A 26,677-nucleotide genomic window follows, 5' to 3' on the forward strand; every position below is an offset into this window, starting at 1 on the left:
TAAACCGTTTTTATCCGATGGAACCATTTAATAGTGTTAACAATCTTTGATATTCTCTTTTATTCAATTTGTACCCACGGTTCTATTCATTAAAAGTATACTTATTGCAATTCTCATGTAGAAAGTTTGTGCAATCACTTCAAAAAGTGACTAGTGAAAATTGACCCGGAGGGCTGTGTCTTACACCCTTCGTCGAGCTGTATGTGTGTGTATATATGTCAAATAATGTAATTTGCATTTTCATTTTGCGGCAGTTGGTGTGCAATGAGAGCCCAATGCCGACGGTAGGAGAGGTAATGGCGGGCTAGTCTATGCGGACCACATGGTCACCATGAGATGGGATAACGTTATGGGTCGGGGAGGTGTCACATTCTTGTCTTATCCTACCAAACTTCAACATCGTGTTCTGATTTTGTCACTAAACATCTGAAAATTTCGTATTGTATCCGCTTCGGTCTTGGCATCGCTTTCCTATATCGTATTTCATGTCTGAAGCGGTACAAACGATTATTACCGAAGCGTTCTCAGATTAATCAAGAAGAATGTTGTCTGACACTTTCCTAAATATCCTAATCTACTCTAATTGTTTCTTTCTTAGTCCATATTAGGTAAGAAAATTATGTAACAATATATATATATATATATATATATATATATATATATATATATATATATATATATATATATATATATATATATATATATATATATATATATATATATATATATATATATATATATATATATATATATATATATATATATATATATATATATATATATATATATATATATATATAACAGTAAATTGGATTATAATGAGAAAATATAGCTTCCTGCAAAAGCAGTTTCCTCCACTACTGTTTGATGTATCTTCAAGAAAACAACTTTTTTAATACAACTAGTGGTGTAATGATACCTTTCTCATATTACTTATATTTTCAAAAATATTACTGGAAGAGTCTGTGAAGAATTTTTTTTCAAACTGGAATAAAATAAGAAAGTATCTTTGGGTATAAACTAACATAACCTTTTCAATTTGTAAACAGTAATGTCAAGTTAGTAAGAATTTTTATTTATTTTGCATCGTCTCACTAAATGATTAAACACACTTTCTTACCCTATACTTCTGGAACCGAAAGTCGGACCATGATGAAACTAAACAGCAACCCATGAGACAATAAGAACTTTTATTTGAGCCTGTTTGTAAAAATCGATCAAATCAGCTCTGAGAAAATTGAGTGAGACTCGTTTTAAACTATTTGACCTCTATTTCCTATTTATCGATCAAATCAGCTCTGAGAAAATTGAGTGAGTCTCGTTTTAAACTTTTTGAGGTTCCCCATAAGTGTCACGAATAAATGTGACCATTATTTCCTACCTCTTGGAATATATACTAAGCTCTTGGAATATATACTGTCACAAGACTAAAAGTAAGTATTTTCTTCAAAACATGTTTGAAATGTTCATACCTTTTCTGCAGTAACACTGGGAAAACTCCATCTTTTCCAGGAGATTTGTACGGAACAAAACTCTCAACTGCCCATTTGACCGATTCAATCGAGCAAGGGCCCATGAATACTAACTACCCGAAAAAGTCACAGGAACAGCTGTCGGTGATGGATCCATACATCTTGGAAAGTGAGTGTTAAAAAGATAGTGAAGTACATCACCTTCATCAGACAAGTACTCACCATCTGAAGTTCTTAAGAAACCGACATTAAAGTCCTTAGATTTCGAAAGTAACTTATTCAATCTCGTTGAGACTAGAGATATTTGTGCAAACGCTTTTCCAACCACTTCGCTCAGACGATCGAAGAGCATTTTTGTAAGCCTTTCGAGTCGACACGAATGCCTCTGACCCATCTCTGCATCGGTGGTTGCAAGCTCTTCTGCATAGTTTCTAGCAAGTTCAGCATTCCACCAAGGAGTTCCTCTAGTAGCTCGCCCAATCCGAAGTAGACAAGTCTCTTCATATGCTGCAACTATGAGTGAGTTTGTCTCGTCGACAACATTTTCCAAATCAATTGAGGGACGTCAAAAACCTCCTCTGTTCCAGATCTCGCAATAGTTGGACGATTTCCTGCATTGACTATGTACAGGTTTGTACTGGTCACAAACTCCATCATAGAACCCCTCGAATTTCTATCTGTTCTGCCCTAAATGATATGGTGAGCATTGATGTCACTGTTCATTATAAGCGGCAAATCACTTTTGCAGCAGTATGATACAACCTTTTTGAATCGCTTGGCGAAGGTTTGTTATACGGTAACTAAGCCGAACAATAGACATATGTGTCATCAATAGTCATACCAACTGTGACAGCACAAATATCCCGAGTTGTGAGCTACGATATGAGAGAAACAACGAGAGCACTATTTGCAAGTATGCATGCTCGAGGCGTTTCACCTGGATTAGTCTTTCTTGTTGAAAGCAACTTTCCAACGTAGAAGTTCCCTTTTTGGAAATATGGTTCTTGAACCAAAGCTATAGAAGCTTTACCTTTTTGCAGATGTCTGAATAGATTCATAGTTGCTGCACGTCTATGCTGGAGACTGATTTGTGTTACGCTAACCATTATCAATTAAAGTAATGAACACTCCATCTCCAGCACTTATCGTACAACAACTAGATGAAACCAAATTTATTGGCTTATAATCGCCTATAGCGAACCATGGAAGCATTTTTTAAATGCTTTAATCATTTAAATCCCACGAGTTGCGAAGAATGAAATCGTCCACTGTGCCAGAGCTTTGCTTAGCATAGTAAGGGTAAAACCCAAGATATTCCGTTCACGACTGCATTGTTTAACCTCCTGCAGCCATTCAGTCATCGCCACGGAAATTCACCTTGACTTAGGAGTTCCTTTTTTTGTGGTCTTTAACGACATGGAACAGGAAACCAGTTGGTAAAAAATAATTCCGCCGGATGCCACACGGCAATCTTATACCATCGGTACAGGTGAACTGTAGCGTTATTCTTAGTCAGTCACCTTTTTACCTTCGAGACATTCAACGCCTTCAATCAATTCAACACAAATTCGTCAGTTTTGCACTTCGTCATCTTCCGTGGAGAGACCCATTAAACCTTCCGAGTTGCGAAAATTGTTGCAAGCTGATTGACCTAGATTTGCTCTCTGTTCGACGTGACGTAAAGACGTAAGGTCATTTTTGTCGCTGATTTACTACAAGCTCGTATAGACTGTTCAGATCTTCTACAATTGTTACACTTAGATATTCATCGCCGTACTCTTCGTTTCCACCCATTTCTTAGAATACCCTCATCTAGAACTAACTACGGTTATTACGAACCTTTGACTAGTATGTGCCGCCTATTTAATAATTGCACTAGTGTATTTGACCTTCATCATTCTTGTAATGTTCTAAAAAAGCTGTTTCTCAGTTATCTGTCTCGATAAATTCTAGTAATTAGAATAGCATATTTAGTATTAGTTTTCTCTCATCATTGTATAATTTCTAAATTTTAGTTTTGAGTTATTATGTATTATGTACCATTTGGATCATTGTAATCTGTTGATACAAAACATGAGGAGGATTTATGCCTGTTGGAGAGAACGTTTTAGCTAAACTATCTCCACTGGGCTTTTCTCTGCTCCACAACAAACAATAAACAGTTCAGCTGTAGTCGCACGAATATCCAGGAGACAAATATCAGTTTGTTTGGAACAGTTTTCTAGAAAAAACTGATGTTTTTGCCTTTCTCATATTGAAAAGCTATACAATCGCTGTGGAAACCGACTTTATAAGGAGGGCCGAGTTTCATATACCATTCGACTCAGTTCGTCGAGATTACAAAATATCTGTGTGTGTGCGTGTGTGTATGTATGTATGTATGTGATAAATAAGAAGAAAATCTTCAAAATCGGAACTCACTTCGATTTTTCAGCAACGGTTAAACCGATTTTCATGAATCATGAGTCAAATTAAAGTTCTTATTGTCTTGAAGGATCCTGTGCAATTTCATCCAGATCCGACTTCCGGTCCCGAAATTATAGGGCGATGAGTGTCAGAACATTCAAATCGTCATTCAAAACTACGATTCAAAACTAGTACGCGATGGTACGTGCGGTATTGCTCCATTCACAGCGTGCTTTGTTCAACTTCGTTTAGCGTGCAAGGTTGCCACATTAAAAAAAATGAAAAAATGTATATTACTAATTCTTTTATTCAATTTGTATCTACTTGTTAGTGTTATTACAGGATCATGATAACGATGCTACGAAGTACACTTATTGCCTTTCTCATATAGAAAGTTTATGCGATCACTTGAAAAATTGACTAGTGAAAATTTGCCCAGAAATATATATCATTCGACACAGTTCATCGAGCTGAGCAATGTATGTGTCTGTGCATGTATATGTCAAATAATTTCACTCATAAAATCTCGTAGTTTCATAGGTTTGCTATTGAATTTCACACCGTCATTTAGAGCGACGTTGCAAAAAGGGTAAAATTCTTCTGAATTTGGCTTAAACCTGATTCAATTTGTAGGCTGTTTTAGTTACTAACTGGACGAACCGACTTCGGCTTCACTGGTTCCAGAAGTACCGGAAATAGAGGTCAAAAAGTTTAAAACGAGACTCACTCAATTTTCTCAGAGCTGATTTGATCGATTTTTACAAACAGGCTCAAATAAAAGTTCTTATAGTCTCATGGGTTGCTGTTTAGTTTCATCATGGTCCGACTTTCGGTTCCAGAAGTATAGGGTAAAGTGTTTGTTTCTTTATGTTTTGTGCTGTTTTCCCACCTCACTCACTTCACAATTTTCTTCCATGTTCCTTTTATCCTTCCCTTCCCATCAGGAAATTGATGCATGCTACGGCAAGGCACAAATCTCCAAATAACTAGGGGAACGAGCCACATGAGTCAATTAGTTCTGATTCTGAAAACAAGAATTGCATGTAATACTGGGTGTATGGATGAAATAGTCCGCATGAATCGTAACTCTTTAGATACACATTTAGAAGACAATGTCAATTTTAAAGGAAAATCGAGAACCACTAAAATTTTCCCGATCCGCGTAGTACTGTAAAATTATGTACAGCTCTGTACAATTATGTATCGATACGAATCTATATCGAATAAGTGTGGAAACACCAATCGCAAAACATGGAAGAATATTTGCACCTGTATCAGAACCGAATCGGATCGGAAAAGTTTAAATAATTCTTCACGACTCATAGGATATCAATTTACCCTTATTCCTGATAATTACAAGCCTCCTGTTCGAACTAACTTCATCAGTTCAGAACGAATGCATTTATTTAAGATTCGTTCCTAATGTACCAAGTCAGTTTGAACTGGTAGTCAATTCCAAGCGTAAAGCGACTAGCTTGAAATCACCCGAGTACCGATTGTCTCCAGTCAAAAGCAAATTTTTAATTGGTCTGGTCTGGAACTAAATAGATATTCACTCCCATCCGCCATACGCCTTGTAGTTCATCATCCTAGGGTGAATATATGTCAAATAATGTCACTCATTTTTCGATTTTCACAATCTTATGCTCAAATAAAGAATCTCATAATCCCATAGGTTGCTATTGAATTCCATCATGCTTTCATAGAACAAAGAGTGTTTAAAATTGCCCACCGTCATTTATAAAAAAAATTCTTGACAGAATCTTGATATTTTTGAAAATATAAATAATATGAGAAAGGCATCATTACACTACTAGTTGAATTAAAAATGCTTTTTTGTGCCTAGCACCCTGTAATTCCGAAACCGAAAATCGGATCGGGATAAAATTCAATAGCAGTGGGACCATAAGATCTTTCATTTGAATCTGAAAAAAAAATCGCTTTAGCCATCTCTGAGGAAATTGTGCTATATTATTTGTCCATTCCTGTGCAAAAGTTACAGTGATTGCATAATCTTTGGAATACGATTTTGTTGAAAAAAGAAAAAAAAATGAACTAATTTCTCAAAAATAGACAGTGATTTTATCTTGTTCACAGATCTTGTTAGTTGATGACCACATAAATTCACGTCGAATATTCCAGTCTCTGGATATCCGTTCCAGAAGTATCAGAAGCAATGGTCAAAAACTCCAGAATGAAACTCATTTCGTCTTGAAGATAACTCCGGAATTATCGGATTTAAAGTGTTAAAAATTTAAAACCGTAATTGGAGGCGACGAGGCAAAACCATATAAAATCTTTTGAGGGACGGGCCTAACACTCTAAAAGTCATTTATTTTTCTTTGTATTAAAAAAACATTTCATTCTTTGAATGTTTCTACAAAATACAAAAAAAATGACTGTTTGAAAGCGCTTTGTCCTACGCGTCCCCTAGCAAAATAAATTGTTTCCTTCGATTCTATAAAACAATAAACTTTAAACGCGTTTGTCTCGAATACACGTTTTAAAAGTCGGTGTCTATCGTTATTTAAAAAACAACACCAATTATTTTCAAAATTTGCACTCACTTTCTACTTATGAAATACCCAACCCCAACATTTTCCTTTTTCGTTTTTTGTTATTTTGAGGATATTTTACAGCTACAAAATGGCGTATTTTTCATAGAAAATCGTAGTTTTGACTTTAAACAAACACCAAAAAATTGATAATTTAAAAATATCGCCCCGGTGAACGACCAACATGGTTAAAGCCGGGGTAAAATAATCGATATAAAAAATCAAATAAAAACGCAGGAATCGAGAAAAACATCTACTGGATTTTCTGACTTCTGATAATTTCGCGCTGAGATACAGTGGATACCGCAAACCATGGTTCCTAAAAGGCGTCGTAATATACACTGTATTATTTTTCATCTGTTAGACCCTTATCTCATATCTGATAAAGACTCATATCTGACATAGAAGAAATAAAAGTTTTGCACTAGAAGTACTATAGCCGATAGTCGAATAGACTAATCTACAAAATGCTCATCTCACGCATTTAACCTTGACACGATAACCTATTTTGGAAAAATGTACAACTGGGAAACTTTGAGCCGATATTATTTGTTTTTCTTTTATAAAATTTTTGAATTGAAGCTTGATGTTTTTGATACATGTAAATACCATTAATCCCATAAATCACATTTCATTTATATAATTTATTTGGAAATATTCTATTCTATTGATTTTTCATACATACCCTCCCAATACTAATGATAGCCCCATCGTCTCCGACATAAAATCCAGGTCTCCCTGACGGTGTTTGACATGTACTTCCGTTTTCCTCACTACCATTGTTGTTACTTTCGCTACTGCAACTGTTGGCCTGTTTTAACCCTTGATATCCTGATTCCAACTCTGTATATGACATTTTTTCTTAAGAACCGTATGAATTTCACTTCTCAATTCATTTTGAACGAGCACTAAAAACCGATTTTTTATCGCACACGTTAGTAACATGCGAATTACTGTTATTTATACGTAATGTATAACAACACAATCTATGATACTAACAACGTAATGATTGAACAAAAAGCATATCATTTTCATTTTAATTATTGACAAAACTGCACAAGCACCAATCTTCACATCGGACAAATATTGTGTATATACTGAAAAGCATTGTTTAGATTAACAAAAACCAGCCTTCACAATTTTTTCGCTTACATAAAGGAGCAGCAACTCATCCTGTCCACTGACTCCATCCATACTTGATTCCTTTTTATTGATGAATATCAATCACAGTATGCGTGCCAATAACAATATCAACGATGCCAGAAAGAAACGTCACTTTTAATCATACACACGCTGCTGAAAAATCACTGATTTGAAGTACACTTGAACTAATGCCCCGTTTACACTTCTGCTGGCTGCCAGCATGCTGGTGTCAGTGTACTGCCCTCTTAGGAAAAAAACGTTCAACGGTGGTCCTTCGTTGGTCTAATACTTTGGATCATTGGACCACAGTTGAACGTTTTTTCCTAAGAGGGCAGTACACTGACACCAGCATGCTGGCAGCCAGCAAAAGTGTAAACGGGGCATAAAGTATTGATTATATCAGCTGTTTTTCAAAGAAGGACGAATCTTACAAAAGTAAACAAATCGAGTTTCTCTCTCCTATCAATGAATGCTTAAAAATCCTACAATTTTTCCTAAAAATTCAGATTACACAAAAATTTCAATCTTAGTAATACAAACTATAATATGCGAAACTGTTTACGTAAGTTTCGCCCTAAGTGTTCCATGCGAACAAACAGGGCGATTCTTTAATTGTTAGTAAGGAAGGGCGAAACTATTTTGTCTTTATTTTAGATGGTTTCCAAAGCTTTTACCACTGGAAATAGTAAATGAGACGATAAAATTACCCGCAGATTTGTCTAAGTCGCGAAAACCAGCCATTTTCACGAAAAAAGCGCAAGAGCGTATCTGGGCAATGAAGCCAGAAAAGCATCCCCCATATCACAGACTAACAGACATGACAGTATGAGTAATTTTTTATAAAAATAATTTTTCGTGATGCACTAGTTCCACCTATATTGTACTGCGCGAACTATTTACTATCTGTACACCCCTTGTGTTATGTACAAGTTTTTTTACTAGTTGGTGTCCCCTCGTTTGTCAACACCGATCAGCTGCTTGCAGTGATGCCTGATTTCATCAAAATATTTGAAAATAAATCGTCTCAATAAATTATTGGATTACGTTGATAATAGGGTAACAGAGGTATTTTGGCCACTTCATATATTTTAGCCCACCTTACAGACTTTATGGATTAAATCGATGTTAAGTGACTCATGTTGCATCCATTTGAAGCTAATCACATTAAATTACCTATTGCGGAAGGGGTTTTCAAAGATATTACAACATTTGGTGGATATTTTCAAAAAGTGGGTCAAAATAAAATCAATACTAAAGTGGGTTAAAATACCTCTGTTACCCTATATTTAACTTTTTCGCGATGTTGGAAGGTTTGACTCAACGTTGTTCATCTAGACTATTTTTTATTGTGTTGGTAGTTTTCACCCGAAATTAAGTGGCGGCAGACCAGAAGCAAGTAAATATTGTAACAAAACGGGTTCGATTTTGTATTGCGTTGGAGGATGAGAAGTAGGCACAATTATGTATATAGTTTTGGCAATATGTATTATATCTGTATCCTGCATGAAATACGCATGGCCGTATACAAATCAATACATTACAGGTAATTCCGTATGAATGGCAACTCTGTTGGTAAATGAAAAAATAAACACAGTCTAGATGACAGACAGGCTGTTTTTGATAGGGTAACGTGGCGCCATCATGACACATGTGAGTACTGTCCCAAATAAAGGAATATTCTAAATGACCGTTAAAATGATTGAAGAATCTAATTTGAGTGTCCTGTCTGTTAGTCTGTGCCCATATTTCCTGGGGAATATTCGGGAACACTTGAGAGCTTTATCTCGACGGTCTTATCAAATTTCCTTAGTCTGGGTCCCTTCGCATTGCTCTTTTCCGGGCAACGAAAAGGCAGACTCATTGGCCAAGGCGGGCGCATTAGATGGTGAAATTTACGAAAGACCAATTTGCTTCAACGAATTTTTCAGTATATCTAGTCGAATTCGTAAGGGTTATCACGACATTGAACATATTGTCTGGGCATGTACCGAGTATTGTGGCGCCAGATCGCAGCTAATAGTCTCCCTTCGGGCCCGAGGTATATCACTCGGGGTTCCAGCAAATACAAATAATAATACCCCTAAGTCCCATACAAACGAACCGCCAATGTTTGGTTCATAGCCTGAACAAGTAAGCCTTGCAAATTACTCCCTTTCATTGCGATAGTTTGAAAATGTGGAAGGAGATCGTTTCTGGCAACGCTTTATGCTAGTTGCTACGGTGCAAAACAAACTTGTTTGTTTATGTTTATCGTTGCTGTATTAAACCGCAACAATCAGTCTAAATATCACCGGCACTAACACAAAAGATGAAAAATGAACACAAACACCCACAAATCTAGAAATATCAATACAGCTAGTAGTACAGGGTGATTTTTTAAGAGCTTGAGAACTTTTTTAAACAATAAAACGCATAAAATTTGCAAAATCTCATCGGTTCTTTATTTTAAACGTTAGATTGGTACATGACATTTACTTTTTGAAGATAATTTCATTTAAATGTTGACCGCGGCTGCGTCTTAGGTGGTCCATTCGGAAAGTCCAATTTTGGGCAACTTTTTCGAGCATTTCGGCCGGAATAGCCCGAATTTCTTCGGAAATGTTGTCTTCCAAAGCTGGAATAGTTACTGGCTTATTTCTGTAGACTTTAGACTTGACGTAGCCCCACAAAAAATAGTCTAAAGGCGTCAAATCGCATGATCTTGATGGCCAACTTACCGGTCCATTTCTTGAGATGAATTGTTCTCCGAAGTTTTCCCTCAAAATGGCCATAGAATCGCGAGCTGTGAGGCATGTAGCGCCATCTTGTTGAAACCACATGTCAACCAAGTTCAGTTCTTCCATTTTTGGCAACAAAAAGTTTGTTAGCATCGAACGATAGCGATCGCCATTCACTGTAACGTTGCGTCCAACAGCATCTTTGAAAAAATACGGTCCAATGATTCCACCAGCGTACAAACCACACCAAACAGTGCATTTTTCGGGATGCATGGGCAGTTCTTGAACGGCTTCTGGTTGCTCTTCACTCCAAATGCGGCAATTTTGCTTATTTACGTAGCCATTCAACCAGAAATGAGCCTCATCGCTGAACAAAATTTGTCGATAAAAAAGCGGATTTTCTGCCAACTTTTCTAGGGCCCATTCACTTTCGGGCTTCATTCACATTCGTTAGTAAGTCTATTCATGATGAAATGTCAAAGCATACTGAGCAAATAATAATGCATGAAAATCATAACCTCAAAAAATCTGAGCAAATACTAATGCATGAAAATCCTAACCTCAAAAAAATCACCTTTTATATTCATGGTGGCTTAACTATTCTAGATTATTGTTCAACTTACATTTCGCTTGTGATCTTGATTATCAGATAAAAACGGTTTGTTTATTTATTTTTCACTATAATAAACAGTAACTATGGTGAACTTGTTCTTACCCTTCAGTGTTGCTAGTTTTATAGAAAACTCGTTAAAGAACATTGTCACTCTGACAGTGTATCATGACAGTGTACCGCACGATGCAAAATGTGTCCTTGAAAATTTGTCGAAGTATTCCGTATTATAATTTGTATTTGGTTCCAGTACGAGACGTTTTGGCCCATCAAGACCTTCCCTATATGTCACTCTTGTACCAGTTCATAAAAACATCAACTTACAAGTCTGATCTGTGTTCTGCTATCCTCCGATGATATTTCAATTCAACCTCGATTCTAACATCCGCTCGCAACTCGTCATCCAACATCTGTTCACCATCTTCTTCGGAACTCACAAGATCTTGTGCTGACACTAATTTTATTTTTGCTTCCTCTTCTTTCGTCTCTTCACTATCTCGACGTGAACTAATTAGATCTTTTCACTGACCTAAATAATTTCACCCCGGAGGGCCTCTCCAGTCGACGATCAACATACTGGTCGGGTTCTCGTTGCCCGGGGGTGTTTCCCGCGGACCCACAAGAAGAATGTGACCACCATCGATGCCTCTACCGATGACTAGTTGGAAAATATGATCATGAAATTGAAGATACTAACTTACTCTAATCTTAAGTAGTATAAAAATGCCCTCGGCATCTTATAGTTTAACGCAGTAATATATGTTATTGAATTAAAAAAGGGCGTGTCTGTATAATTCACACAGGAAGCATAAAAGTAAACAAATCGAAATGGGCGAAATTCTTTTTTCGTTGATTTATTCAGTCTCGAAGGGGTCAGTTATTAAATTGAAACTTCAACTGTCTTTATGAAATGATAAAGAAGTTTTATGTAAGAAAGGTTACGATAAGCAAGAATGTCTCGAACTGGGACATTGGATGGTCTACCTTGGTTACGCAAAGAATTTATTAGTTGAGATCTGACAACACGATACTCCACGCATGTTCAAACGACATGATCAATATCGCGATCAGGGCTTGCAAATTGAACCAACGAATATGAACGAAAGGGTTTCACCATCTGTGCTATTCACACACATTCGTATGTCAGGTAGAATTCACAGCGCAACCCAAGCCAGGAGAGCTGCTTCGTTGGTTCATTAGTTCATGAATATGCCCGCTTGCTGAGACCTATGCTTCATGAGGTTAGCATTTGATGAATGGTTCTCATATTGTAGATGCCTATGAGGAAACTAGTTTCATAACTTTTAGTTCCGATGAATGTTAATTTAAAGAACATTGCTTTTAGTGTTTCTAGGATATATACACAGTGTAAACTGCCAAGAAACAAATTGATCGTTTTGAAAATGGGCTCAAATGCAAAACTTCTGCTATAAAATGTTTAAAGTATGTTTGAAATGTGATCAAATTTGGTCTTGGAATGCGAACATTATGTTAAAAATGATTTCTGTAAACCTACTTTTTAAAAATAAACCGTAAACATTGCCTATATGACTTTGCTTCGCGTCTTGTAGCACACCGCGAGGCAAGGTCTTCTTTCTCGTACAATACTAACGAGAGCGAACCCTTCATTCCATTACATTGTCATGGATTGCTTAGTTCATGTGTTAACTGAGACTGAGAGCACAGACAGTTTACTTGGCAAGGGGAATTGGTCTGCTCAGTAGCATATACTCTCACGCATCCAGTTTCTCTCTAATATAGGTCTCTCATTCAGCTATGTTAAGCAAAGTGTTCACAGCAGATATTTTTTGTTGCTTCGTTCGTTTGAGGATTCACAATACAAGCCCTGATCGCGATAGCCTTCAGCACCCCACCACGATCCTGTTATTGTTGGAAGAAAATTTACTCTTTGTTGGCATTTTGTTATTAGATACCTAAGGTGTCCTCCCCACGTGCATTTGGAATTAAACCACACCCCGAGGTATTTGAAAGTCAAAACCTGTTGGATCAATCTTCCCATCATATGAAGCTGAAGCTACGCGGGATCATGCTTTCTTGAAAAGACGACCAGCTCTGTTTTCTCCACAGAGAATTCGATACCCAGATGAAAAGCCCAAACGGACAAGTTATCTAAGGTATCTTGCAATGGTTTTTGCAGTTCAATAGCTTTGGGTCCAGTAACTGAAACCACCATCTGTCAATTGTCTTAGTGTACATGGGGTTACTAGACAGCTGTCAATGTCGTTTACATAGAAATCATACAGGAGCGGACTGAGGCTGAGCCTTGCGGGAGACACATCCCACTTGTACGCGGCGGGCAGATTCCCCCCAGACAGCTGGCTATGTCTGCCAGCCATCTTTGCCAGAATTCTGCCAGAATTCCGGCAAAAGTCTGACAAGAATGCAACAACCGTTTCCGGCAGAGAATTTCGCCTAACGGTTATTAACGGTTCTTTTCTGTCGGATTCTTGCCATACAAGATTGGCAGAACCGTTTTGAATCGGTTCTACATTTTAAGCGTCCTGGTTTTATTTTTTCAATAAAATATACATATGAAAGGCAATAAGTTATTGCCCTTCATATATACTAATCATGGAAAATCTTATTGCCAACAACATTACCTTCTCACTACCAAACATACCCATATATCAATCTCATTTACCTCGTCTCAAGATTCGTTTTTGGTACGTACATGCGGGATTGACGAATATCAAATGAAGTCAAATAAAAATAAATAAAAAAGAAAGAGGAGGGAAATAAACAAGACACGTATGGCGAGATAATGACAGCAGCCGGAATGCAGGCAGCCTTCTGACGGTTGTCAGAATTCCTAATTCTGATTATTGAAAATCGCCATGTGAAAAATACATACACTTCTCGGACAAAAGGTTGTGCAAATAATTATTTATAACCGCGGGAAGTCCATGTTGGTGAAGCTTGTTTGAAAAAAACATCAATGGAAACTGAATCAAATGCTCCTTTAATGTCTAAAAATTCAGATGCCATCAATGCTGCTATCAATGGAACCTTTATTTGGAGAAGACTCCCAAATAATGTTCTGCGTAGGAACAGAATCTGGACAAACTTACCTCGCAAAAACAAATATCCATCGGTTCGAGTATTCCTCATTCTTATTTCCTACATTACGATTCCTCATTCGTCTGGCCGTATGCCAAAGAGCACTCATTGAGCAATTTGACGACTTTGTTACTCACACCGATGCAGAGTGCGCAGATCTATCCATATACGAAATTATAATGTGTGCGAGCCGAAGTCAAAGTTTCCCACATTATCAGATCCGAATGGATTCCGAATCAATTCCGAATCGGCGAGAAATTTTCATTCGGAATTTCATGTGGAAATCATAATGGATTCCGAATCAATTCCAACTCCAGTGCAACAACCGATTCCGAATGAACCGGTTCGCCTACAACCGGTTGATTCGGAAATCATTCGGAATTGAGTGAGAAGATGCGGACTGAATTGTCAATTCGTTTTCTTCTTCTTCTTTCCTGATTTTGCACGTTTTCGTGCTGATTTTCAGTTTATTTTTAAACGAAAACATTATATAACTGAATATACAAATTTAAATCTTCATGTTTTTCGGATATACAGAACTAGTAAATAACCAGTTCTTCTTAGAATCCCAACATAAACTATTGAAATTCGCTGGAAATTAACAAAACGGCTTACCTTAGTCAGCATCATCCATTCCTCTAGCTGGAGTGTAGTGAAATGGCTTAAGTCGCTTAAATTTCACACTAACACATGCATAAAATGAGCGAATATTCAATGACATTTATGATGTCACTGTCATTCAGGTTGATCGAGCAGCCAACTCAGGCGAAAATTCTAGCACTGAACCGATCGAGCACTAAAAAATCATGCAGTCGAGTACGAATTCATTGCTCATTCCGTCATTAAATGAAAATTTTCGATAATGTGGGTTGTTGTGGGTTCAATTTTACACTGAGGTAAAACATTTTTGACTCATAATCATACACTGCGAAAAATGCATATAGAATTTCGTAAGCTATGAACTAATGAACCAAGTACAATACAGTTCCATTACGTGATATAGTGTTTCATGAACGATTTTATGTCTTTCTCAACTGTTCTCTTGGCATTGCAGTGTTTTTTATTGCATATATTTCTCCAATAATTGGCACGATGCGGCTCGACAAAATTCACTGGGTTATTTCGACATACTCACACTAGCATTAACCATTCAACTGCTGAGAATAGCCACACCAACACATTCGCACGTGGATTGGACTATTGAGGTTTCTCTTGACAAACCTTCGAAAAAAGGTCTCCAATAGCTGCATTTCTTGGCCCGAAGTATGTTCTTGTACTTGGTTTCTAAAATCAAGAATTTTTCAAAATTCTGAGAAGTTGCTCCTCCCCGTTTTAAAAACGTCTTGAAAGCATTTTGTTTCGCGTGTTTAGCATCTAATCACTCTTTGTCCCACCAAGGGTTTGGAGGCCTTCTGTTAGACGATGGACCAAGAAATCGTTTGGTTTGGGGTAGTTCTGCAGCCTCCAGAATCGAACAAACGAGAAAGTCATATTCTTTAAGCGGAGAAACTCTGCGCAAATCTAACCGAGAATGCGATATTATGGTGAGAAATAGTTTTTTACCACACTTTGGATTTATTCCTCTAGTGTTAAAAATAATCTCAACCGAACCGAACTCGATATTGGCCAAAATATCATCTTTAAAAACGAAAATGATTACACCAAACAAAAGAAAAGAAATATTCTTTCATTTTAAAATGAACAGTTTTTAAGACAGATCCTACAATTCTACAAAATAATTGAAATTATATCAGTTCTCCATAGCAGCCTGTGTAAAATTCAACGTCATCCTCAGAAAGGTTCGAATAATGAAACCGAGATGGCTCAAATTAGCTTTGCGTTAGATTGCCAATAACCAGAGTGACGACAGCTGTTTGTTTGGAATGACAGCTTCTAGTTTCAAACGAGCAACCGCCCTGTCAATTACAATGTAAAGATAACGACACTGCCAATATTACGGATAAGAAGTCGTCACTCTGGTTATAGGCACTCTAGGTGCACCCTAAGACAACACCTATGAACTGGAGGGCTGCTTTTGTTCCAATTGTCAGAATGGACTAGTTTCTAATTGGCTGATCATGATGTTGCTACCTGCACGTTGTAAAAAGAAAAAAGTTTTGCGGGATAGGCGAGTAATGATGCCAAGTATACAGAAAATCAGAAAACAAGTTTAATATGTTTTAAAATCTTAGCTCACCTCGGTGGCGGCAGACCAGAAGTTAGTAAATATTGTAACAAAACGGATTCAATTTTATATTGCGTTGAAAGATGAGAAGTAGGCACAATTCTGTATATAGTTTTGGTAATATTTTTTAAATCTGTATCCTGCATGAAATTTGCATGGACGTATACAAATCAATACACTGCAGGTAATTCTGTATGAATGGCAACTGAATGAAAAAAATAAGTCTGTCTAGACGACAACATATACGAGTACTGTTCCAACTGAAGGAATATTCGAAATGGTTCAAAGATATGGTTCAGATTATACATGGAATAGTTTATCACGCTGATCAAATGGGATTTTTTTTAGGAATTTCGATTGTCTTGAAGTATTCGGAAAGTTCGGATCCGATCCAAAATTCCTTCCTTGGTTGCACTGCCCAGGTAGCCAAAATGCCGTGCGGGTTTCAGTCTTAGAACGTACATATTCAGTAGTGTTTTAGTTCTAGATGCATAATTTATGCCAGTTACAAAATTTAAATTTGGATTTTATAACAAGAAAAACTGGCAGCCCCAGCAGTGTTTTACTCGTGTTTCAAATATACAAAAAATAGAACGGCATCGTAGACCAGTTTTGAATTTGACAGAAGAACTGGTCGAATAAATAAAACTAGAACGGCTTGCTGGGTACACGTTTGTTCCAGTTTCTGTTCTATTATAGATCTTCCATATAGAACTTTTAACTGCTGAATTTGCTCTTACTAGCCGCTATCTAATTTTGGGTCAAAACCTACCCAAAAGCAACTAAAGTGCATCTCCCTAATTTAGGGTAACGAGTGATGACCTCAAAGTTTAGGTAAATGTAAGTTTAGTACAAGTGTTATGCCATAACAAAGCACGCTACCCATCTGGCAACAATGCAACAACCGTTTCCGGCAGAGAATTTCGCCTAGCGGTTAAAAACGGTTCTTTTTCTGTCGGATTCTTGCCATACAAGATTGGCAGAACCGTTTGGAATCAGTTCTACATTTTTAGCGTCTTTGTTTTATTTTTTCAATAAAAAGTACATATGAAAGGCAATAAGTTATTGCCCTACATATATACTGATTATGGAAAATGTTATTGCCAATAACATTACAGTCGATTACATTCTCACTACCAAACATACCCATATTTCAATCTCATTTACCTCGAATTAAGATTCGTTTTTTGTATGTACATGCGGGATTGACGAATATCAGATGAAGTCGAAATAAAAATAAGAAAGAAGTGAGAAATAAACAACACACGTACGGCGAAATAATGACGCAATTTCGCCTGCACAATTTTAACAGCAGCCGGAATGCAGCCAGTCTTCCGACGGCTGCCAGAATTCCACGCAAGCGGGAGTAAGTTTATCTCAAAGTTCTTCTTAGGTTCGCTGTATTGCAATTATTATCATTCGAGTGTAGAATTTCAAGCTGGTCAGACGTGTGATTATCGGAGCTAAGTGATTGGAATCTTATTTTCGGAAAATAATTTAGACGAGAATACGTTGAACAAGTGATTGTGAAATTTAGTGAGAAAACAGACTCAATAAATATAGACAAGTGTAAAAATAAAAAAGTTTCTGCGACAAGACACCCGTGAAAACAAAATGGCGACGCAGGCGCGCGCTTTGAAAAATAAGCATTAATAAACGAAGAAGATCGAACGAATCCACAATGGCGAACAACGAAGAACGCACAAACTTTCAGTATACGGATAACGATGTTGGTCCGTACAGAGTCATAATGGAGCTGAAGGACTCAAAAAATGGAGAAATAAAAATCAACAAGCTATCAGTAGCACAAAACCTACAGAAACTGATATTGTACAAGGGTCATATAACAGAAGTGAAACAGGCAGGTCGGAACAAAATAATGGTATATCTCAACAACTACCAGTTGGCAAACAGAATTACTACGGATGAAGAAATAGATCGTAGAAACTACAGAGCGTATATACCAAAACATTTGGTAACGGTAAATGGAGTTATTGCGGGAGTACCGTTAGATATCAAAGATGAAGAAATAATAAATGAAATTTCAAGTGAAGCGCCAATCTTGGAAATAAGAAGATTAACGAGATTCATAAACGGACAAAGAGAGCCGACACAAAGAGTATGTGTCACATTCAGGGCAAAAAAGATACCTGCACAAGTAAAGTTGTTTTGCTGCTCATTGAAAATCAGACCTTTCTTTCGCAAGACAGTACTTTGCCTAAACTGTCTCAGATACAACCACAGAACCGAAAACTGTCGTGGAAAACAACGCTGCAGGAAATGCGCTTCAATACACGAAAATCCAGGAGAAGCAGAACAATGCAGAAATGAAAAAAGATGTTTGCACTGCCACAAAAATCACATGACGGAGGATATCGAATGCCCAGAAAAAAAGAGGCAAAACAACATACAATCCATAATGGCACGAAGCAACCTTACATTTATTGAAGCAACTGAACAGTTTCCGATCTTAACACAAAATTATTACGAGGCTCTAGTGGAAGGAGCAGGAGAGCCGACCCCGGCGCAATCTTTTGCTCAAATGACAGCTGGTTCATTCAAATGGAATCCCCCACCCAGAAAAATCGCAAAAGCTAACATTGATCACAAACGTACAACAATCCTATCCAATAAAGTTCGAACTTTCAAAGCAACGGGAAATAACAACACGAATTCCAACAACGGTACTGCACTATTCAATAGACACAAAGTAACAGAATTAGAAAAATGGAAAGAAGAAATCAGAACAGCTGTTGCAGAAGCCGCAGCAAAACAACAAAATGGAAAAGCAAGCAATATTCAAATAAGAAAATCGCTATCCCAGACAGGTAACGCGACCACATCAAATGAGCTCAATCAACAGCAAGATTTTGAAATGAATGAACAATGTAATTCTTCTTTTAAAAATATAAGTAACCAATCAGACAAATAGTTTCCAATCTCTAAAACAGATCTCGAAATTAAAACCTACAATGAAAATACTTCAATGTAACATCCAAAGCCTTCCAAAAAATAAGCAAGAATTGCAAAGAGTGATAAACGAAAACAATTATGACGTAGTAATATTATCTGAAACCTGGTCTAAACCAGGAGAAGAACATGACAAAAAATACCGAGTCTCTCGATACCACGGAGTATTCGATTCCCGACACGACGGTTACGGAGGAGCAGCAATACTTTTAAATAACAACTACAACTTTACACAGATCGATATCAGAACACAATCTGACAAAATACAATGTGTGGCTATAAGGATTTTATCAATCAATTTAACTATTGTGGCTATCTACGTCTCACCTAACATAACAACTACAGAACTGAAAACTGATCTAGACAACGTGTTCCTGCAAACAGAATCACTCAACAAAGTAATAATAGCTGGAGATTTCAATTGTCATCACATTTTCTGGGGTAACGAGAAATGCGATACGAAGGGAGAAGAGTTAATGAATATCATAAACAATTCAAATATGTTAATCCTTAACGACGGAAGCAAAACATTCGTACCACTTGAGATGAACAAAACGTCAACCGCAATAGACATCAGCCTATGTTCAGCGCAAATATTCGGAAAAATCGAATGGAAAGTTTTGTCACAAAATATCGGCGGAAGCGCACACATGCTAGTAGAAATGGACATGAAGTTCGAAAAGCACAAAGAAAAAAGATACATAAACAAGAAAAAGATAATCGATGAGATATCAAATTTGGAATTTTCGGAAGGACAAGGAACAGATGAACTCATGAAACAAGTTAAAAAATCAACCAAAAAGAATACAAAACAATACAAGTATACCGCTAAAATATGGTGGAACGCAGAAGTAGAAGAAGCCTGGCAACGTAAAAATGAAGCAAGGAAAAACTTTAATAAACTCAGTTCAATTGAAAATGCAATACAGGTAAAAAAATGTCCGCTATATTCATCAGACTCAAGAAAATAAACATGGAAGAATCGATAAAGAGGTTCGCAAGCAGTATTGATCCACAAACTAGTTCTAAAGAGCTATGGGACAAAATCGGTAGAATAACTGGAAAATATAGGAGAAAAGAAAACAACCTCGTGCAAGAAGATAAATCCATGGCTGAGAAATTTCTAGACATCCACTTCGGAAAAAGCAACGTAGATGTAGAAGCAGCATTCAGATTAGGTCCTACATGCAACTACAATATAATGAATACAGAAAAATGGGAAGACATCCTGTCTAGGAAAAAGTCATCATCGGCACCTGCCGGGGATAACATCACATATGAAATCCTCCGAGCAATCAAACCATCTGTACGGGAAAACATCATTGAAGAGATCAACAAAATGTACATCGCAGGACAACCAAGAGAACACTTGAAGGAAATCAAAGTTGTTGCCATTCCTAAAGCGGGAAAGAATCAGTTGGCTATAGAAGGGAAAAGACCCGTCTCACTAGTTCCTACAATAGCAAAAGTGATCAATTCCGCAGTTCTGGAGAGAATACAAAACATACTCGACAAAAACAAAACCCTTCCGGAAACGTCCTTTGGTTTCAGAAGAAATATGTCAACATCAACATGTCTCAATTTCCTTATAAACCAAGTAAAAGATAACAAAAGACACAACTTTAAAACAGCCGCTATATTCCTTGACTTGACAAACGCCTTCAATGCAGTAAAACTGGATATATTAACAGATGCAATGGCATCAGCTAAACTACCAAATGAAATAGTTACATGGGTAACCAGTTTTCTACAAAATCGCAAAATAACAATGAGCGTAAATAATGATATTGTAAAAAGAATCACAAACGATGGCCTTCCCCAAGGCGATGTATTATCGCCGACCTTATTCAATATTTACACTTTAAAACTGCATGAATCAGACGAAGAAGATGTAATTCTAATACAGTTTGCAGATGACTTCTGCGTTTTAATTAAGGCGAAAACTGTAGATGAGCTCAACCATAAAGGACAGATATATTTGAACGAGTTTATTGATAAAGCCAGGAACCTAAATCTACGTATACATCCCGAAAAAACGAAAGCAATTCTATTCCAACTAGGCGAAACAAAACTGGATATAAAAATTGAAAACAACACAATAGAAACAGTCTCAAGTCACAAGTATTTAGGAATTAACATTGATAAAGGTTTAACTTTTGGAGCACAAACACGCAGTATATGCAAAAAAGTTACGGAAAGACTCAACATGATAAAGGTAATAAGCAGCGTTAAAACCGGAGGTCACCCACAAACCATGATACTGTTATACAAAGCACTAATAAAAAATGCAATAGAATACTGCTCTTCAATCACGAATAACACTTCAAAAACCAACCAAGAAAAAATACAAAGAGTCCTCAACCAAGCCTTAAGAAAAGTAACAGGATGTAGCAGAACCACACCAATAAACACATTAACAGCAATGTCAGCGCAAGAGCCGTGGAAAATACGAGGGGAATTCATTACAAGCAAAGAGATAGCCAAAAGCTTTGCATTCAAAAATATATTAAGTAACCAACTGCAAGAAATAGACTATGAAGAATTTCGTGATGACAATCTCACATATATGGAAAAGATTTACAAGAAACATTACGTATTATTCAGCACTATAAGCCCAATACACAGAGTCTTCAATAATTTCTTTTCGGTCGATATATATACAGAATTAGGAAATGAAACTCTCACGAAAAAGCAAACTGCTGAAAAAGTTCTAAAGCAGATTACCTTGGGATTGATGTATGGCAAATATAAAAACCGGAAAAGCATCTTTACAGATGCATCGAAACACGGGGACATATGTGGTATAGGAATATTTGTAGAACAACAGAACATAAAAATAGCTAAGAAACTAAAACATCCCACATCTATAATGACTGCGGAACTACTGGCAATAGAACAAGCTACACAGATAATAGAAAGATTACAACTTTACGGAACAGTTATATACACGGATTCCAAATCTTCATGCATCACATTAAAAAACGGTTTAAACTCAAGTTATCGCGATGAAATAGTTGAAAACATACTAAAAGTGTGCAACACAAGGAATACAATTATCCAGTGGATCCCAAGCCACGTTGGGATTACAGGAAATGAGACAGCAGATTCTCTGGCCAATAAAGGAATACATTCAGATGAGCTTGACAATCGAATCACATTGAAAGATGCTATACTGAATTGCAAAAAAGCAGCTGAAATAAATGCAAATGAGTGGTACATAAATTACTCACAAGATAATGGAAAAAAATTTTTCGCGGTGCAAAATACCTTCTACACTAAGCCATGGTTTCAAAATATAAATTTAGATAACATCCAAACAAGAACGATGAACAGAATCATGGCAGGCCATGATTATAGTAAATATTGGTTACACAAAATGAAGCTGGAAGATGATGAAAACTGCGATATCTGCGAAGAACCGGAAACTGCAGAACACTTAATATTATTCTGTCCAAAACACTGCAACATTCGAGCCCAATTTTCCTTCGACGGAAGATTCGCCAATATAATCGAATTAATCAAAACAAGAAACGTAGCCGTATACAAAGAAGTAACAAACTTCGTTAAAGAATGCAAGCTAAAGATCTGAAAACATACAACACGAAAATATAAACAAGTGACGATACGATAAATAACAGATGCCACTTCGAAAGGCACCAGAGTTAATCGTCAAAATGACGTGAAATGACACCGCTGGACATATGGTCTCTGTCACCTGTCCATCAAAAAGTGACTGTTAAAGTCACTAATGTCGTTTTCGCTTGATGCCAAACCTAACCCAGTTTCCACTCTAACTGCTGTCAAACCGTTTGTTTGAAGCTAGTTTCGAACCTAGTTTTAACGTTGTTGAACTGAAAATCGAGTCAGTTTCGAACCTGGTTGTTATATCAGGTTTGCTCAAACCCCCGTTGCTAAGTGCTAAATCAACACAGTTTCGTGAAAAGTGTTTGTTTGATGAAACTGCCCTGGGTCAGTGTCAGTGTTCTCAAGCGAAAACGACATAACAGAAGAAGAAGAAGAAGAAGAAGAAGAAGCAATTATTATACCACTCGATATAATTTTATTTTCATTGCATAATAAACCCACATAACTTTCCATCCGTTAAACTTCGAAATAGGCCGAAGTATTAGTTGAATTTAATTACTCGACTAAAAGTTAAAATTTTATCGGCCTAAATCATAAGACAAAATTGTGTCGTGAATACGACTTACTTTACTATGGGGTGCCTTTTCAAAATTTACCCTCTGAGAGAGTGATAAGTTTTTGATCGTGAATATCTATTGTTGTATAATTTTTGCTACATGCCATCGGAAATATGATCACAATTTTATGCTAAAATTTTCAGTTTTGTGACATAATTTCAAATAATTCAAAATTAAACTTTTCTGCAATGTTTGGTATAAACAAGTATCAAAAAGGATAATTCATAAGGCGCGTTTGCCTTTCTCGTATTTTTAAAGCTCATAGTTCACTGATCTGTGAAATGATTTATATAATCTAACTACCAATAGAATCGAAATTTTTCAACCTCAACGTGTATAGCAAAAGCATTGAAGTATTTCAATAGTACACTATTGAAAAACCTGTCTCATTTGACCCATGTCAACACCAGCCAATCAGAACGCGTTCTGAGGAAGAGAACAAAATATCTGCTGCTGTACAACAAATCGTTCGAGGAAAATGTTCCGAACAGTGTTTAATAACGTAGTGAGTTCCACAATTTGGTCCTTCTGAAAGGCCGAAATGAATCCCGTACAGCACCCTGATAGTTTCTTTCAATGATATGCAAATCCGAAGTGAAATGATCGACATTAAAATTCTGTATGCGGCTATTTTTTAGCCGTTAGGACCGCCTATTGGTTAAAAAGCTACAAACGAAACCACATAAAAAGGAACCTCCTAACAAAAATTGAATCAGTTTAGATTCTATCGCCACTGCGAACAGATGTGTTTTGTGTCGTCTGCACAGCTAGTTTCGCTTTCGACAAGAGCGATTACGTCACAGCTGCCAGTCATTAGCATTGGTGAAAAAACAACGGTGGAGAGCATTACACAAAATCAGCCGTTCTAATGGCTCTAAAAGTTTTCTAAAGAGTTATTAGGATTTGTTGTTCGCGAATCGAAGGTAAATATCCTCAGTTTAGTGCAAATCTAGAACAGTTTGGTTAGATTTGTGCACTTTTCGCTGTGTGAAATTCACAGTAATCGAGATCAATTGAAGCCTTCTTTGTTTGCGATACATTTGAAAAAGGGGAATGCTTGCATAATTCATACAATTGATGAACTAATTGATATTCGGAAATGTTAAGGAACATGTCAGTTGTTTTCGTATTCACGACATCCAGTTATGTCTCTGACATTACCCACCCGCCTTTTTACATTACCATTAGCGTTGCTAGGTCATTTTCCCAAAAATCTGTATCCAGCGCAAAATCTATCTGTACCATATCTGTATCACAAGCCACAAGGAAATCGTATGCGAATCCTAAAAAAAACCCTTATGAAGTCACGAAAATTGAAATTCCAATAAAAATCCTTATGAAATTCATGTTGAATGTACGACATCTTTCCGTCATATCTATGACGCAGCCAAAACCGAAATGGCTATGAGGCGAAAATTCCAATACATATGAATTCTGTGCACTTTGTTAATTCTTTTCTTACATCTTTCATTGCCATAGTTACACTCGTATAAAGCAGATTCGAAAAGTATACAATCGGTGTTTTATTCTACCACGCATGTGAAATCCGAAAAGTCCCCGGTCGACTTGTGTTGTGTTCCTTTCGTCCCGGAATAATCCGTTTAGTGACCTGTTCAGTATCGATGTTTTTCAAGCGACAATTCATACAAAATTAGAGCGATTTTTTTATGACAAGACGAAAGAGAAAACTTTTTTCTGCCGTTTACTATTATGACTTATGTTTACAATTCTACTGGCAGCCAGCATGCTGGTGCAAGTATACTGGCTCCAGCACGCTACCAACACAATGTAAACGCTTGCTGGTTATTGCCAGCATGAAAATTTCTGATGTAACGTTTACACTATTGCTGGTTGCTCGCATGCTGATGCCAGTATACTGGCACGCTAGTAGCTGGCACTGTTTACACTATTACTGCAATTTCTTGCTGGCAAATTTTTAAAAAATGATTAAAAACAATGAAGTATGTCTTTAAATATTTAAATAATCATTCCTAGTTTTGATATTGAACCTCTTCATACGAACGAATGCTTTCATTTGAGAAAAACATGAAATACGTACAAGATGTTCAATATTATCATTCCGTCGCCATCTTGAATTTCTTCACCAGCATCGCTTACCAGCATGAAATTTAGAACGTTCAGAAATTTTCATGCTGGCAAAGCAACTAATAACGTCGTGGAATCTCGAATCGACAAGCCTTCAGAAATCGTTATGTTGTCACTGCCATCCAACCGAAGCCGAAGTCGAGATCCGAAAACTCCCACAACACTACCGATGCAGGTTGAGGTCCCATTACATGGGTCCAGTGTCTCTAGCTTCCTACCGATTTTGAACTCGTTTTTCGGTGGACCAACGGCCTGTTTGAAGCATTCGGCAGGAGCAGGCACACTTCCGGATTCACGCAGGCACTCGGTCCAGTCGAACACATGGAAACTTTCATACTGGAATGAACCGATCGATGTAGTAAAAAATTGCAATTAAATAACATATCTCACAAATATTTTCACGACTCACACTTTGAGGGCCACTGTTCGCCATTTTCAAAATCGAGTTTTTCACACTGGAAATTCACGTTGATTGTTTGACGTTTGGTCAATTCACGTAAACCTTATGTGATGACTCTATTAATTTTAGAGGATGTTCGTATAACATTCATTTTCGTCACGTGAAATATTCAATTTGACATTTGAAACCAGTTTACGTGATTTTTCAAGTGAATCTAACGTGAATTTTTATTTGAGTGTATTATGCTGGTAGCGTGCTGGAGCCAGTAAACTGACACCAGCATGCTGGCAGCCAGCAGAAGTGTAAACAGGGCATGAGAACGTTCTAAATTTCATACTGGCAAGCGATGCTGGTGAAGAATTTCAAGATGGCGAAGGAGTGAAAATATTGAACATCTCGCACGTATTTCATGTTTTTCTCAGTTGAAAACATTCGTTCGTATGAAGAGGTTCAATATAAAAACTAGGAATAATGATTTAAATATTTAAAAGACATATTTCATTGTTTTTAATCATTTTTTTAAATTTTGCCAGCAATAGTGTAAACCAGAGGTTCCCAAACTATTTTGGTTCATGGACCCCTTTACTAAACTTTACTTAGGCCTCAGACCTCCATCAACAAATTCCTTTGAAAATTCAATTTCTTGCTCTTTTAATATTGATATAAATACTTACCTATTTCTGCGGATGGTCAAATGAACACAACTTTTTTAGCGTAAATATTTCAAATAACAACTTATATCAAGCAATAGGGGGTCGATTTCAAGATCTCGACCCCCATAGTCAGTTTTCGTTTACGTCGACCCCCATAGCCAGTTTTCGTTTACGTCGACC

At 36.9% G+C, this 26,677-nt stretch overlaps 1 protein-coding gene across 2 annotated transcripts in view; it reads right to left on the reverse strand.

Moving 5' to 3' along the window:
• The window catches only part of LOC131425212 (inositol hexakisphosphate and diphosphoinositol-pentakisphosphate kinase), a 37,644-nt gene extending 29,907 nt beyond the window's left edge, over window positions 1–7,737 (reverse strand). Inside the window, exons 1-2 of one of the 2 annotated variants that reach the window (XM_058586901.1) lie at window positions 7,586–7,737; window positions 7,119–7,530 (exon numbers count right to left, since the gene is read on the reverse strand). In XM_058586901.1, the coding sequence (XP_058442884.1) occupies window positions 7,119–7,289 (171 nt within the window). In that variant the 5' untranslated portion in view covers window positions 7,290–7,530; window positions 7,586–7,737. The remainder of the gene's footprint in view (window positions 1–7,118; window positions 7,531–7,585) is intronic. The other variant, XM_058586903.1, reaches the window with a different exon arrangement.
• Window positions 7,738–26,677: the final 18,940 nt, after the last annotated feature.

The sequence above is a fragment of the Malaya genurostris genome, chromosome 1 (assembly GCF_030247185.1).
Source record: "Malaya genurostris strain Urasoe2022 chromosome 1, Malgen_1.1, whole genome shotgun sequence".
Classification (NCBI taxonomy): Eukaryota; Metazoa; Arthropoda; class Insecta; order Diptera; family Culicidae; genus Malaya; species Malaya genurostris.